The sequence below is a fragment of the Phaenicophaeus curvirostris genome, chromosome 13 (genome assembly GCF_032191515.1).
Source record: "Phaenicophaeus curvirostris isolate KB17595 chromosome 13, BPBGC_Pcur_1.0, whole genome shotgun sequence".
Classification (NCBI taxonomy): domain Eukaryota; kingdom Metazoa; phylum Chordata; class Aves; order Cuculiformes; family Cuculidae; genus Phaenicophaeus; species Phaenicophaeus curvirostris.
Window position 1 is genome coordinate 20,263,492 of NC_091404.1, and position 13,580 is coordinate 20,277,071.

Genomic DNA, 13,580 nt, shown 5'->3' on the forward strand with positions numbered 1-13,580 from the left:
TAATGTGCTCTTGGGGTGGCATTTAAAATGAATTAAAAGGCATCTTAACTTGACAAAAATGGGACTTATGTCAAAACTGCATTATTAATTATTCATTTCTCTTATTATTGTTTCTTTTCTGTCACCAAGCAACTGTTTTGCCTCCTTTCAAAACAATTATTTACACTTCAAACCCCTGCATACAATAAATTCAGTACGCCTGTGTCTAGTGAAAGCGAGCTGTATACTCTTGAAGGGAAATGACGAAAAGCTAGAAGCTTTTATTATGCCTTTTTAAGTAAACATACATATTGTGTGAAGTTATTGAGTTAACATATGATGATGCATCTCCAGAAGGCGTGAAATATTGGCAGATATCTCTAAGAAAATTAAATTTTCTATTTCCCAACTGGTCCCATGTCAACTGCTGGGGTTTAAGATGCCAAATGTTGGCACCTTCTGATTATTAAAGTAGCTGTTCTGTTCCCTCCTTAGTCGGAACATACACTTTCATCCATTCATGATCTCCAAAGGGAGATCCATCAGGATTTTTATATTTCCTGTTCACCTGTTGCATCGGATGGGACTGTCCCAGTATGAGGGTTTGTCTACCTGTGTAGTTATCTCCCCAGCAACTTTTCTTCATTAACACCGTGTGTGAGCCCACATATTCCAAACCACTATTTCACACATGATGTTAACTAAAAGCTAACAGATGATAGCTCCAAGCATAAACACCTCACTAGAAATGCGATTCAGATGTTGGGTCTCCTCCATTTGTAATAGCCTGGTCACTGATTTCATCCTGTGGTGCTGGTAGTGCAGTCTTTGTTAGAGGTGTCTCGGTCTTGAAAAGAGAGTCCATTTTTATCTGGGTTTTTATATTGAAAGACTTCTGGAAGGATTCTGATGTAAAGTAGTAGATGAAGGGGTCAAAGCAGCAGTTCATTGTAGCGATGCACAACGTGATTGGGTACATTGTCCTTGCAAACCTCTCCAAGGAGCAATTTGCTATCGTTTGGGACCGCACAAGAGCATACAAGAAGAGTATGGAATTGTAAGGCACAAAGCACACCACAAAAATGGCTACGTGCACAATGATCATTTTCAATACCTTCTCCTTGTTTGTCCCAATCTGAGACAAGGTGGCAGGTTTCCGGAGAGTCCTGAGAACTAAAGAAGAGCACGTAAGGTTGAGTAGCAAAGGAATTATGAATCCTACCACTTCAATAAATATAGTGATCTTGGACAAATAGGTTTTCCAGATGCGCTTGGAAAAACCTTCGAAACAGGTTGTGCTGGTGTTGGAAACGTTGGTTGTGGAGAACAATGAAGCTGAAATCCCACCACTGAGGACCAGTATCCAAACACCAGCGCAGACGATGGCGGAATTTCTCCTGGTCCTAATGGTGCGAGATCGGAATGGATAGACGATAGCAAGGAAACGGTCGACACTAATGCAGGTGAGGAACAGCATGCTCCCGTAGATGTTAGTGAGAAACGCTGTACCCGAGATCTTGCACAGGCTGTCTCCAAAAGGCCAATGCCTGTTGAAATTATAAAATATTTTAAAAGGCAAAGTGAACACAAAAAGCAGATCTGATACAGCCAGGTTTGTCATGAAAATGGCTGTTTCGCTTCGCATCTTCATCCGAAAGCAGAAAACGAAGAGGGAGGCACAGTTAGTAATCAAACCAAGGATGAAGACCACGCTGTACACAGCTCCATACAAGTTGTACTTAAAGGAATCATCTGTCAAACAGGTATGATTGTTGCTGTGGTTTCCCATGCCAAGTTTGTGATGTGCTTCCAAAGAACTTCAAAGTCTATTTCAGTGACATCCATAAAATAAGGCAGTGATCTTTCTTCTTCCAGAAGAAACACATTCCAGGAAGGTTACTTGACACCTTGCTACCACATCTCCATCACGGATCCTTTCATCCTAAAGGAGAGAGAAATAGATGCCATCAGTCTTGCAACCCATCACCTAAAGTGGCTGTGCAAGAGAACACGAGCTCTGTCCCTTCCGAATGAATGGATGGGTGAACAAGATCAGTTATGAATTTTCAAGGCAATCTTTATAAATCCCACTATTATTAGGATATTTCAAAGTTGGACACAGCAGTTACCATCCTCAGCCTTGCCTTTCCTTCCCCTGTTGCTCTGTGATCCTTTTCTAGAAGGAGAGTGATTGCCAATTCCAACTTTCCGCTTGAAAAAGTTTTTCTTTAACATTTGAGATGGAATTGGCCCAGTGTGTTTGGAAAGAAGTCATGGACCCACAACATTGTCCAGGGATAAAATCAGTCTGAAGTGTTCACCTACCCTTACGACAAAAGGAGAAAGATGTTGAAAGTTTTGCTTGCTTGTAACTGTGCAGAAATGAGTTCTATGGTTTTTCAGCCTTTTCTGATGCAAAAGTATTAATACCCCAAACATTACATGGACAGAGTACTGCTTTGCCTTTTTTCTACTTGAAAACAGGAGCATATTTACACAGGTTTTTCAAAGTGAAAGATGAAATTATGTATTCCGGCAACGTTTTTCAGAAACACTTTTCAAAGTTATGCTTGCCACTTTTGGAAAATGTTGGATTTTTTTCCTTGATTTCTGCAAAAATGGTATTACTTTCAAATCAACTATTGTTGCAAACAAAATGCTTTGCCAAAAGGACTCCTCTAAGCTGTACTTACAGCTTCACCTCATTTCTGCTCTTCGCCACAGTTCAGAACCTGACATTTGGAAAAATCTTATAAACGTGCTCTTGTAAGAACTTGCCCCAGTTCAGCAAGCTTTAGAGAAGGGCAGAGTTGAAGCAAATACTCTCTTTGCTGGAAATCAGCCCTTTCTGAACTGTCTTGATGCTCTCTTCTTGCCATTCCAACTATTGTTTTTAAGGCCTGTGAGGATAAGAGATTGGAAATTCTCCCTCACTGGAGAGAGGAGGGTTTGTGAGTTGGAATGTGGATGCTTCTTGGGAATGTGGAGCAAAGTTGGATAACTAAGGGAAAGGCCTTTGCCTTATAAATTTCATATTTGGTTTACTGTAGTTTATAAGGCAAATAAACTACATTTCCAAGAAGTATTTACATTCCAACTCACAAACCCTCCTCTCTCCAGTGAGAGTTTGTAACCCTCACCTAATCTAAGAAATGCCTTAATTTAGAAAGGTGAAACCCTTGTGAAGGGGAGGATCCTTTCCAGAAAGTGATCCTCTCACAACATAGCTTCAACAATCCAGTTGTGTTAAAGGTTGAAATGGCAACATGTAAACAAATAAACTAGGGAAGAAAGCATGGAATCAGGACAATTTGGGATGCGAACTGATCAAAATCAAATGTTTTCCATATGTTTTCCAACAGGAAAAGCTCATGCTGACCTTGTTCTTGCATGCAGGCTGTCAGTGAGTCAGCTGGTAAAATGTTGAGTGTTGAGAAAGATGTGACAGCCGTGTCTTTGCCAGATGGAGGGGACAAGTTCTGCCTCCGTCTGCGAGGGGCTGGACAGCTGCAGGCAGTACAGAAACCAGAGAGAAGGCAGGACCTCACCTTTGCACCTTCTGCATCAGTTGGACTTAAAACAAAATAGCAGGAAGGGAGGATGTGATTGCTGTAAATCGTGTGGCAATGGCAGAGGAGACCAAGCCCAGGTTGAGGCTTTCTCTACAGCACATGTCAGCAGGCACCTCGTTGTGCAAGCTCTTACAGGCCTTTGGGGACCCACAGACAGAGGAGGGAACGGGCTGTATAGGGAGCAAAATGATCCTTGCATCCCTTTGTGCTTTGGCCCTCATCTCTCTTTTTCCTACTAAATTCATAGCTAAATAAACTTCATTGTGAGATGACCTCAAAAAGATACAAAACACTTAAACTTACAAAAAGGATAGCAGTAAAATCTCAAAGGTGCACCTTTCTTTGAATACATCATACCCTAAATAAGCAAGTGTCTCACCTATACGTTGAAATGCCTTCAAGCAAGAACAAAAGTACACATGAGCTCCAAGAGGAATACGTGTGCCTCTTAGCTTAAACCTCAGCACAATGCATTGAATTCTTGGCTTGCAATTGCCTCCGAGTAAAGAGAAAGCTGCATCTTGTCTCCACTTGGAGCAATTTTTGTTTGTACTGAAATGTAACCTCCGTAAGTAGATCCTTTTCTTCTGCAGTGTGTGAAAACCAGGAGCACCGAGCCGTCCTGGTCCAGGCGTCTGGGTCCTGACTGAGGAGATCTGAGGGGGACTGAGTGTCCTTCAAAATCTCACACGGCCATGTGCCTGGGAGGTCAATGGAGACCCCTCTTTCCAGCCTGTGTGCACAGTCCAGGACTTTGGCTATTCCTCAAAACCCAGCCTGATGCAGCAGCTTTGAAATGCTTACCTGTATTACTGACAGAAGCAACTATTGCCAGCAGCCTGACCCAGATGCTCATTGCACAGGGGAAAAGATGCTCGATCACTCGATTATTTCCCCCTCCCTGCTCTGCATCAGACACCCACAAGGTCGGATACCAGTTTTTCTGGTGTCTCTGGGAATTGCCTGCCAGCAATTGTCTAGCTCAGTCATGGTCTTTAAAATATAAACCTGTGCTGTTCACCTCTCAAGCACAGAGGTGTTTAAACAAGCTGACAGGTTGCTTTGAAACTCAGCCATAAGTCTTAAGCAGGAGCCTACAGATTTGATTTTCTGAATGTAAAATTCACTTTCCTTCCTTTTTCACTGAGGATTAAAGCAGTGGGATGATCTTCATGTGCACCACGTTCGCTGCTTGGAATAAAAACCCCTAGCAATGCATTGCAAAGTGCTGAGTGAAGTGAATATGAAGAAAACCACTTTACTTTTATTTATTCTAGGCAGGCCAAAACTGTAAATCCTGCATCTAAAATGGGGGCTGTACGTGAGGGGGGGAGAAATGTATCTGGCTGTTGTCAGAAGTGGTACCTAGCAGAACAGACAGCCTGTTTAATGTGGTGATATTGTGAATACTCCCTCTTGAAGCAGGGGTGGTACAAGCAAACCTAGAGCAGCCAGTGCTTACTAACCTAGCCCTGTTGTTCTGGAGTTACCAAGTGGGTCTCCGTGCAGTGGCTGACTGGGTTTGCTCCCACTCGCCCTTTATTGTAGAGAGATCCCCTCTCCTCTGTGTGTCGAAAACAAAGGAAAACCTCTACGTATTACTTCCTATGGTCCACGAGTATCCTGTTTACAATCTTTTTATTTCCTCCTGGCACCTCAAGAAGCCTTCAAAACAGCCAGCTCAGGCTTAGTTCAGATCAGCCTTTCATTAGCACCAAAAATTACTGCTGGTAAAAAGCACACTATAAAATCATAGAATAGTTAGGGTTGGAAGGGACCTTAAAGATGATCCAGTTCCACCCCTGCCCTGGGCAGGGACACCTCCCACTGGATCAGGGGCTCCAAGCCCCATCCAACCTGGCCTTGAACCCCTCCAGGGATGGGGCAGCCACAACGTCCCTGGGCAACCTGTTTCAGTGTCTCACCACTCTCATGGTGAAGAAATTCCTCCTGATGTCTAGTCTAAAATCAGGTTCTGTAGCTCCACGAAGGCCGTTCTTTCTGCTTCCTGCGCTTCTCATTCTCCTCAAGTCCAGCAAACTGAGGTCGGAAAAAACAGTGTAAAGTTTGGGGCTAACACTTTTGCCTCTTCGCATTTTCTTTTTCTCACACGAGATATATGATGGATGTAACTTTATCAGGCTGAATATGTAGGACATCCTGTGTGCGTTCATTCAAACCTCTAAGCGCTGCAGAACCTTCTCTTACGAGGTCCGATACAGACCAGATGTGACGCCCTTTCAGATCCAAAGGCTTTCTTTCTAGATTATCACTGTGTATACTCAGTTTGTCTCTAAATCTTGAGACACACGGGCTTTATAGGTACAGAAGCCCAAAATGACAGATTTAAAAGCAGGGATCTGGGCTGGGGGGTAGTTCTCTGGGCTTTGTCCAGCAATGTCTCTGGGTTATGGCAGCACTTGCTCTGTTTTGATATGGTCTCCGACCCTCAACTTGGGAATAAATAAGTATTTTGCTCCGCACAGCGTATGCTCTATGCCTTCTCTGACAAGAACTACATTCATTAGAGGGTTTTCACTTCCCTGTTACTCACCCCGGGTGGTACAATGATTGTATGATGTGTAACTCACTCCCACTGCTGAGCCCAGGGTAAAGGCTTTATAACCACAAACTCTGACATTTCTTCAGCTCCTTGGGTTTTGTTTCCCTACTTCCTTCCACTTTAATTATGCCGAAGGCTCAAAATAGGTCTTGTCGGTTTGGGGCAGGGGGAGTTGCTCGGGTTTTTTGAAGCTTTTTGCAGAGATGAGAATTCTGCATAAGGCTTTGGGACTTGGGTTCTTCCAGACCAAGTACTATAGGTAAGGTGAGATACTCTGCATCTGCTAGAATAGGCACTTATTAGATGAAGAAGAAACTTTTTCTACCTGAAAAAGTAAACATTTCTGACAAACCTAGAGCAGCGCTGGTGAGGAATTGTACCGCCACCAAGCCATCATTTCTACAGGCTTACAACCATTCACTTGAAAACCACAAAATGAAGAAAGCAATGATGGAAAACACAACAAAACTGTCTCGTCCCCAAGTTCCGCTGCTTTGCCGCCCTGCAGAACCTCAGTGCCTGCCAGGTGTTCTCCACTTGCTGATACTTTCTCTTTTCAATGAAAGTTTCGTTTGTTATTTTTGGTTGCACTAGCCAAAAGCATTTATAAGAACAAGCCTCCAGTCTGGGGGAATCTGGGTGCTGCCTTTTCCCTTTCTGAGGCTGACGGGGCCGTAGCTGTGTGGCACAGAGATGCTGGCTCCATTTTCCAGGGCTAGCAGTGACAGCTTAAAGAAAACTGGACCAGCAAGAGCAGGCCTGGGAATGGGAAATCATTTAGGACACCAAGGTTGGGGCTGGCTCTCAAACTGACCAGCTTGCAGAGATTCTGTGAGCTCCTCATCCTCCCCAGAGCCAGCAGTTTCACTTTAGCTACATGAACCTTTGCCTGTTTCTTCCCTGGTGCAGCAGGAGAAGGAAAAAAGGGGGGGATTAGACAGTAGGAAACAAAGCAGCTGCCTGTAAACAAAGCTCTATTGAGTGTATGAAGCGATGGAAAGTAGAAATGCTTTAATCTCTTTCATTTACTAATCTGAAGTGATGTATCTGAGAACAGTGGGACAGAAGTAGACAGAAGTGTGACTTTGAAGTTCAGCAAAGGTTTCTGTAGCTTCAAAGAGCCATTCTTTCCTGTGTTTTATCAGAGTATGCTGGGCAAAAAGGGAATGTTTTTCTGATGATTAGCCTAAAAGACAGGCAGGAAGGCTCTTATTCATGGCTTGGGCACTTACTGTACCATCAGTACCTTCCTTCCCCAGTGTTGGCTGAGAGTGCAGGAACATCTCCCACACCTAGTGGGAAGGTGGAATCCTGAGTAACTCGTGATCATTTGGGTCAATTGGGTTTCACTGTCTGCTTTTCAAATTATCTTTGATAGATGAAAAAGAAAACACAGGAGCCTGTGGGGCGTTTCCCTATACTCAGCCCCCAAAAGCGAGCCCAGGGACCCACTGGGTGAGGTGGGAGCGTGCCAACTGCTCCTTTGCTCCCTGCCTGGGGTGGCTTTGGCTCTCTAGGAGCCTTGCAGAGCCTCCAAGTTCAACAGCTACTTTCTGTCGCCTGGAAGTCAGTGAATGAATTGTGGCAGGACCCCAATTTGATTCTTACTGAAGACAGAGTGGGGGAAATGGAAACCTGAGCCCATCAGACCTCATCCGAAAGGTGCTCTCCTTTTTCTTTGCCCCGAACTGTCCTCCGAGACTTACCAAGCATTTCCTGCTCATGGTGACTTCTCTGTGCTGTATCTGTTTTGTATTGAGCTAATTAAAATGTTTCCTTCTGAAGAGAATGGTGAACTGACTTACCCCACATTCAGACACTGATCCTCAGGGCATGACTCTCTTTTTGTTTTCACTGAGAATGTCTCTCTCCATTTACATCACCCCTTTAACCCTTGATGCGCTTTGGCCTTCCCCATCCATTGCAGCCTTCAGAGGGGCTGGTCCAGAGCCCAGAAAGGTTGGAATTCACCCCCAACCTCCCAGCAATGTTTGCTTTATGTAACTCTTGTAAGAGGGACTTTTTTGCTTGTGAACGAATCTCAATCTGACGATGTACGACTGTACGAATGCTTCTGGTTTTTGGGTCGCTTTGCTAAGGGGAGATGAGTTTATAATAGCATTGCTAGATTCAATAGAAATCCCAATAGGAGAAGATTTAGATGCAAAGAAAAAAAAACGAAAATCAGACTTAGGCTGTTTGACCCGATACTTGAAGATTTACAGGTTGTTTTAACTCAGAAGTAGAAGTTGGTGGTGGAGGTAGCTGTGTCTTTGATGTAGCCCTGTTTATTTACAAAGTATGGGTAAGAAAATAAAAACAAAAATAAGAAATGAGAGTTCTGTTTCCCTGAACCACTGGGGAATCCAACAACAGGACTCGGTTTATTTGCTTACAGTTCCAAAACACCCTCCAGTCAGCGCCCTGCCCAGAAAGCTTCCTTTCTTTGCTTTCCCTGCCACAATTTCCCGTGGTTCCTTGGTGATTGCTTGGCTTCTTGACTCCTTCTTGCCTTTCCTCAGCTCCTCATGAGGTGCCTGCAGCTGCATGAAGCCCTCCTTTCACCCAAACCTCCTCTGACCACTCTTGCCAGAGCCCTGGCTCTAGGCTGGTTCCTCTACTGTCTCTTGGCTGAAGCAGGAGGGATGCACTTTCACCTCTGTTTATCCTAAAATCACAGGCTTTTTCACCCCCCCTTGCATCCATCAGCATCCACAAGCTTCCATCCAGCTGCCAGCACCACAGCACAAGCCCTATTTCAGCTCCACGAGCTGGACTGGGTGCAAGGACACAAAGCCAGTTTCCTTGGGGGTGCTGAGCCCCGTCCTCCAGGGGGTCAGAGGCAGCCCATACTCTGCTCCAGGCTCAGGACCATGAAGGACCTGTGCCTGGAATTTATTTACTGGAAGGATTTGATAAATTAGGGCTTTGTTCTCTCAAATTTCTTTGTCTTGGGGGAAAGGAGAAGGTTTGAGAACTCTCTTGGGACACTGGGTGGGTATTGCCATCTCGGTTACCTTTGCTGCAGCGCTCTGGCCTCCAAGCACTGGAGATGCACGGTCCCTCCCGGAGCTGCTGAGGAAGCATCCAGCCCCTCTGCTCTCCAAGGAGAACCTTTATCAATTAGCATAAGGGATGCTGCTTTTATTGCTAAATATGGCAATTTCCATTCGCTGTATAAAAGTAAATGCAGGCTGAGGCAGAAGATGTTGCCTTATCTGCAGGTTGAAGAAAGAAAAATGGGAATATTATTGGATGAAAATAAGAGCTTCCGTTGTGGCTGACTGTTTATAGGCATAACGGGTACTCGAAGTATTCTGAGATGATGTTCTGTACAGTCTGCTCTGCTGACAGCACCCGTCTTTGCCTCGGGGCGCAGGGACCTACGGATGTCCCTCAGTTTCACTCGCCATGATCAAGAGACTTTCTTTCTTCTACAAAACCTAACCAGACCATTACAAATAATTCAGAGGACTTTTCCTTGCTGGCAGGGTCAGCTGAGGCTAGTTTGGCTTTGAAGCAGTCTGGAACTTTACCCCCTTTTCTGGGACTGAACTGAGAAGATGCTGCGTTAGAAGAAGCCTTGCAGAGCCACTGTCTGTTCTCCAGAATAAAGAGCTCCTCTTTTCAAGGGAAGAATTTGCCTTTTGTGAAAGGTAATGTCTCCTCTTCCCTGAGACTAAATTGGATCTTTATTTATGGAGGACAAGCAATGTGTGAAGGAGCAGAGTGAGCCTCTGCACCCACGCTTGACCTGGAAAGACCTATTGGGGCTGGGCGCGTGCTCCAGGAGCTGTCCTCACCCACCCCAGGATGGGGATGGGGTGGCTCACCAGTGTTCTATTTGTGATCCTGAAGCACTGTGTGAGCCTTCATGCTGGGACCACCAAGCCATGCCCGTACACCTGGCCAGCAACACTCAGACACTGATAAATGGAGCCCTGACACTCAAACAGGCTCTGGCCAACGTTACCGGTGGCCTGAACAGAGACATCAACATAAACACGTATGGCTGCAAGCAGCTGTGCTTTAAGAGCCAAGGCAGCACCAGGATAACCGAATCCCACTTCATTTTGCCATGTACCTCTCTCCCCAGGCTGCACTCTTCTCCCACCGTCTGTACCAGAATTAACAAGCCCTTCTACCATGCATCCTCTCCCCAGGTTCTGGCCCAACGTTTGGGTAAAATTGCCTTAATTCCCACTCTCGTGCTGCAACCATGAGGCTGGAGAAAGGCAACCATCTTACGGCTGGGAGAGCATCCTCTCTCCAGCACAAGCAGCAGTGCTCGGGCACGGTTAAAGTTTCAATCGCTGCTTCTCAGGGAGGCCAAGATTTCGCAATTTTTGTCTCATTCTAACACCCTGCATGAAAGCGAATGGGTGGTTTCGTTCAAGCTTCTGTCCTGTCTGTGTGGAGCTGAGCTCCAAACTCCAGCATCTGAAAGACACTGATTTCCATCAACTGACCTAACCCCAGCTAGGGAGGAGTCTCCTTCTGGGTCTCATAGGATTAAAGTGAAATGTATGCTCAGCCTCCCCCTCCCTCCCTCCCTATTCTTCCCTCTCATGTTTTTCAGGACTTTCTTTTACAATTCAGAGGCTTTGCACCCCCAAAGTGCCACCCTTGGTTTCCTGCCTGTTCTATTTTGGATTGCAGAATGCTGGTGAGGGAAAGATGTAAAAGTGCCTTATCACCGACCTGTGAACTTTGCACTTCCCATGCTCTGGGTTTCGCTGTTCTGTTCATTTAGGGGAGCAACACAACCCGGTGCAATTGTCTCCCCAACAAAGATTAAGGAGTGTCATTAGAAACCCCAAACTTGTCATGCAAATTCTTCCGCCATGGGCTCATATTGGGTTAAATCCTATTTCTTCCAAACAGCTGCATCTTTAAATTATGTTGTTCATCATTCATTTTACTTCTGACATCAATTTTTTCAATCTGCTTGAAGCTGTATTTGATTTTTTTCGCATGGAATTTTGCCACTGAGCTTACAAAGAGTAGATTTTAACCATCAATGAAAGCCAAATCGATAAACAAGATTTAAAGGTTTGTAGTATAAAAAAAATATAAGTTATATCCCAATTTTTAATCTAGTTTGCACGAACTGGATCTCGGATTGCACGAAGCTGAAAGCACACGGATCATTGTAAGCTAAGTTTGCACCACACTTGTATACAATATAAACTTTCTTAAGTTTATATTCATGCATTTCTACGATTCTGACTTGGAGCACAGCAGCAAAGCCCTAAGAAAGGGAGTTTTTTCACGAATCCGAAGCAAACAACAGGGACAGAAAAGCCTTTAGTGACACAATGAGCACTGCAGTGTGAATTATCACCATTTCCACAGCAACAGCTCGGGGGAGCAGCTCAGCGCTTAGTTTCCAAAAACCCGGGGCTGATCTTTCTGCTTTTGAACAGAAACACCGGCCTGAACCACCCGAGCCCGGAGGAGGCGAGGAACAAGAGGAAAAAAACCATCGCGGATCCCATTGCAGATCTGATTGCAAATCCCCATCCAAACGCAGCCCCCCAGCCCAGCCCCGGCGGCTTTATCCCGCGGGTAAAGCCTGCAGAAAGCACCGCAAGCCTTTTTTTTATCTTTTCTTTTTTTTCTGTCGAGTTAGAAAGCGAGAAAACAGAGACTTACCGCAGGCTGAGCCGGGCAGGGGAGCAGCCGGCCCCGCTCCATCCTCTCCGGCCCCCCCGGAGCAGCTCTCTGCGAGTTTATCCATTCATCCCTAAGCCTGCAGGGGCCGCCTGGCTGCCTTTGTTCCGAGAGGGAAGGGGAGAGGGGATGGGGGGAGCCCGCCCCGCCCCGGGGTCCCTCTCCCGGGGCTCTATTCCCACCCAGAGCATCCAGAGCCTGGGAGCGAGCCGAGGGGGGAGAGATGCTTACAGCTCCCGTGGCTCCGCTTGCTTTATTTTTTTCCTTTCCAATTAAAAAAGGGGAGCTGGGAATCGCACAAGCACTGAGTGAGACTGAGAGGCTGCTAGCCAGACAAGCAAAGTATCTTTCTACGTAGATTTGGAAAAGGGGGTGGCTTGGTTTGGAGTTTTTTAATCCTGTCAAAGGAGCTGGCTCAGAGCAGGCTGGACTTCTGTCCCCCCCCAGCAGTTTGTCCCAAAAGCCCTGGCTTCCAGCTGGGAAACCTGTAGGCTTCCAGATGTGAAAATGAAAAATAGTGCAGGGAAGCGTGTCTGCTTGTGCCTGGGTAGCTCACCTGGCCTGCTGCGCTGCCTCCCAGGGCATCTGCCTCCCAGGGCATCTGCCTCCCAGGGCATCTGCCTCCCAGCACAGCCGCTAGCTGTACACCTTCTATTTTTATGTCTTACCTTTAATATCAGCCCTCTGGCTAGGGAAGAGGATCTTCTGTAATGCAGCTTCTTTGCCTCAGCCTGTTTGTTCTGTGGAGCAGCCGGTGGCTTTTTCTCTCTTTTCCAGCCCTCCTCAGTTCCATAGGTTTGAAATCCTGAGTGTGCTTTTAAAGCCCAGCCTCCCACCTAACGTGTCTCGCTCGCATTGTGTTTGTCTCTCCTTTTCCTCTGCTCTTCTTGGCTGTTCCCACAGGCAGTCAAGGCCAGTAAACAACTCATTGTGAAGCTGGAACCAATGTTATTCCTTGGGCTGGTGGCTGATGCAGTGGTCTCGGACTCACTTCTCCAGCACGCCCAGCTGCCACGGGCTTTTATCCAGCTGATGCAAATAACTTCCTGAATATCTCATATAACAGCCAGAGCCCCGACTGCAAAACCTCATCCTCTGAGGGCTCACGGTTTAATCATAGAATCATAGAATAACCAGGTTGGAAGAGACCCACCGGATCATCGAGTCCAACCATTCCTATCAAACCTCTAGAAACACGAATGTGGATTGGGATTGAAAATGGTGAGGGTGCAGATGTTTCCTGCTCCCAGTGGTCTGTTTGTCTTCCCTTTTTTAGCTGGTGTGGATGGACTCGATGATGGTTGGAATCAATGATCCGGTGGGTCTCTTCCAACCTGGTGATTCTATGATGACAGGCAGCCTGGATAAATGGTGAAGAGGTGGCTGAAGGCTTTGGTCACCATCGCTGCTGTGCAGATGTGGGGGTGGGCGTGCAGGCTGGGAGAAGGCTCAGGATGCAAATCCACCCCTATCTCCAGTCAACTTGCAAGCAGAGATCCGCTCTGGCCCTTCATGGCTTGTGAACATTCCAGCCTGGCTGCTCGGAAATCCTGATCCCTTGGGTAGAAGGCAACTGTTTTTCACACCCCAGGGCCCATTGTTATGTGAGTGCTCCCAGTGGGGACCAATTAAACAACATGTCTGCATTTGAAATCACCCCTTTTAGGGAAAGAAATGTGGTTTGGATGGTTTGAAGCTGAGTGTGCTGATACAGATTAGAATGAGCAGACAGAAACCCTTCTCAGATTAACGTTTTGTGTCTCAGCCTTCGAAACTACCAGTTCCTGCGCAAA

At 46.1% G+C, this 13,580-nt stretch overlaps 1 protein-coding gene across 1 annotated transcript; it reads right to left on the minus strand.

The window, feature by feature from the left end:
* Nucleotides 1–229: 229 nt before the first annotated feature.
* On the minus strand, nt 230–12,764 carry LPAR4 (lysophosphatidic acid receptor 4). The gene is made up of 2 exons (XM_069867342.1): nt 12,456–12,764; nt 230–1,921 (listed from the first exon to the last, which is right to left on the minus strand). Exon 2 carries the CDS (start codon nt 1,766–1,768, stop codon nt 722–724), a length of 1,047 nt encoding a protein of 348 aa, XP_069723443.1. The 5' UTR covers nt 1,769–1,921; nt 12,456–12,764; the 3' UTR covers nt 230–721.
* Between the last annotated feature and the right edge of the window lie 816 nt (nt 12,765–13,580).

What these genes read in the sequence shown, in the direction of transcription:
- LPAR4 (XM_069867342.1), bottom strand. Translation starts at nt 1,768, where the DNA reads ATGGGAAACCACAGCAACAATCATACCTGTTTGACAGATGATTCCTTT.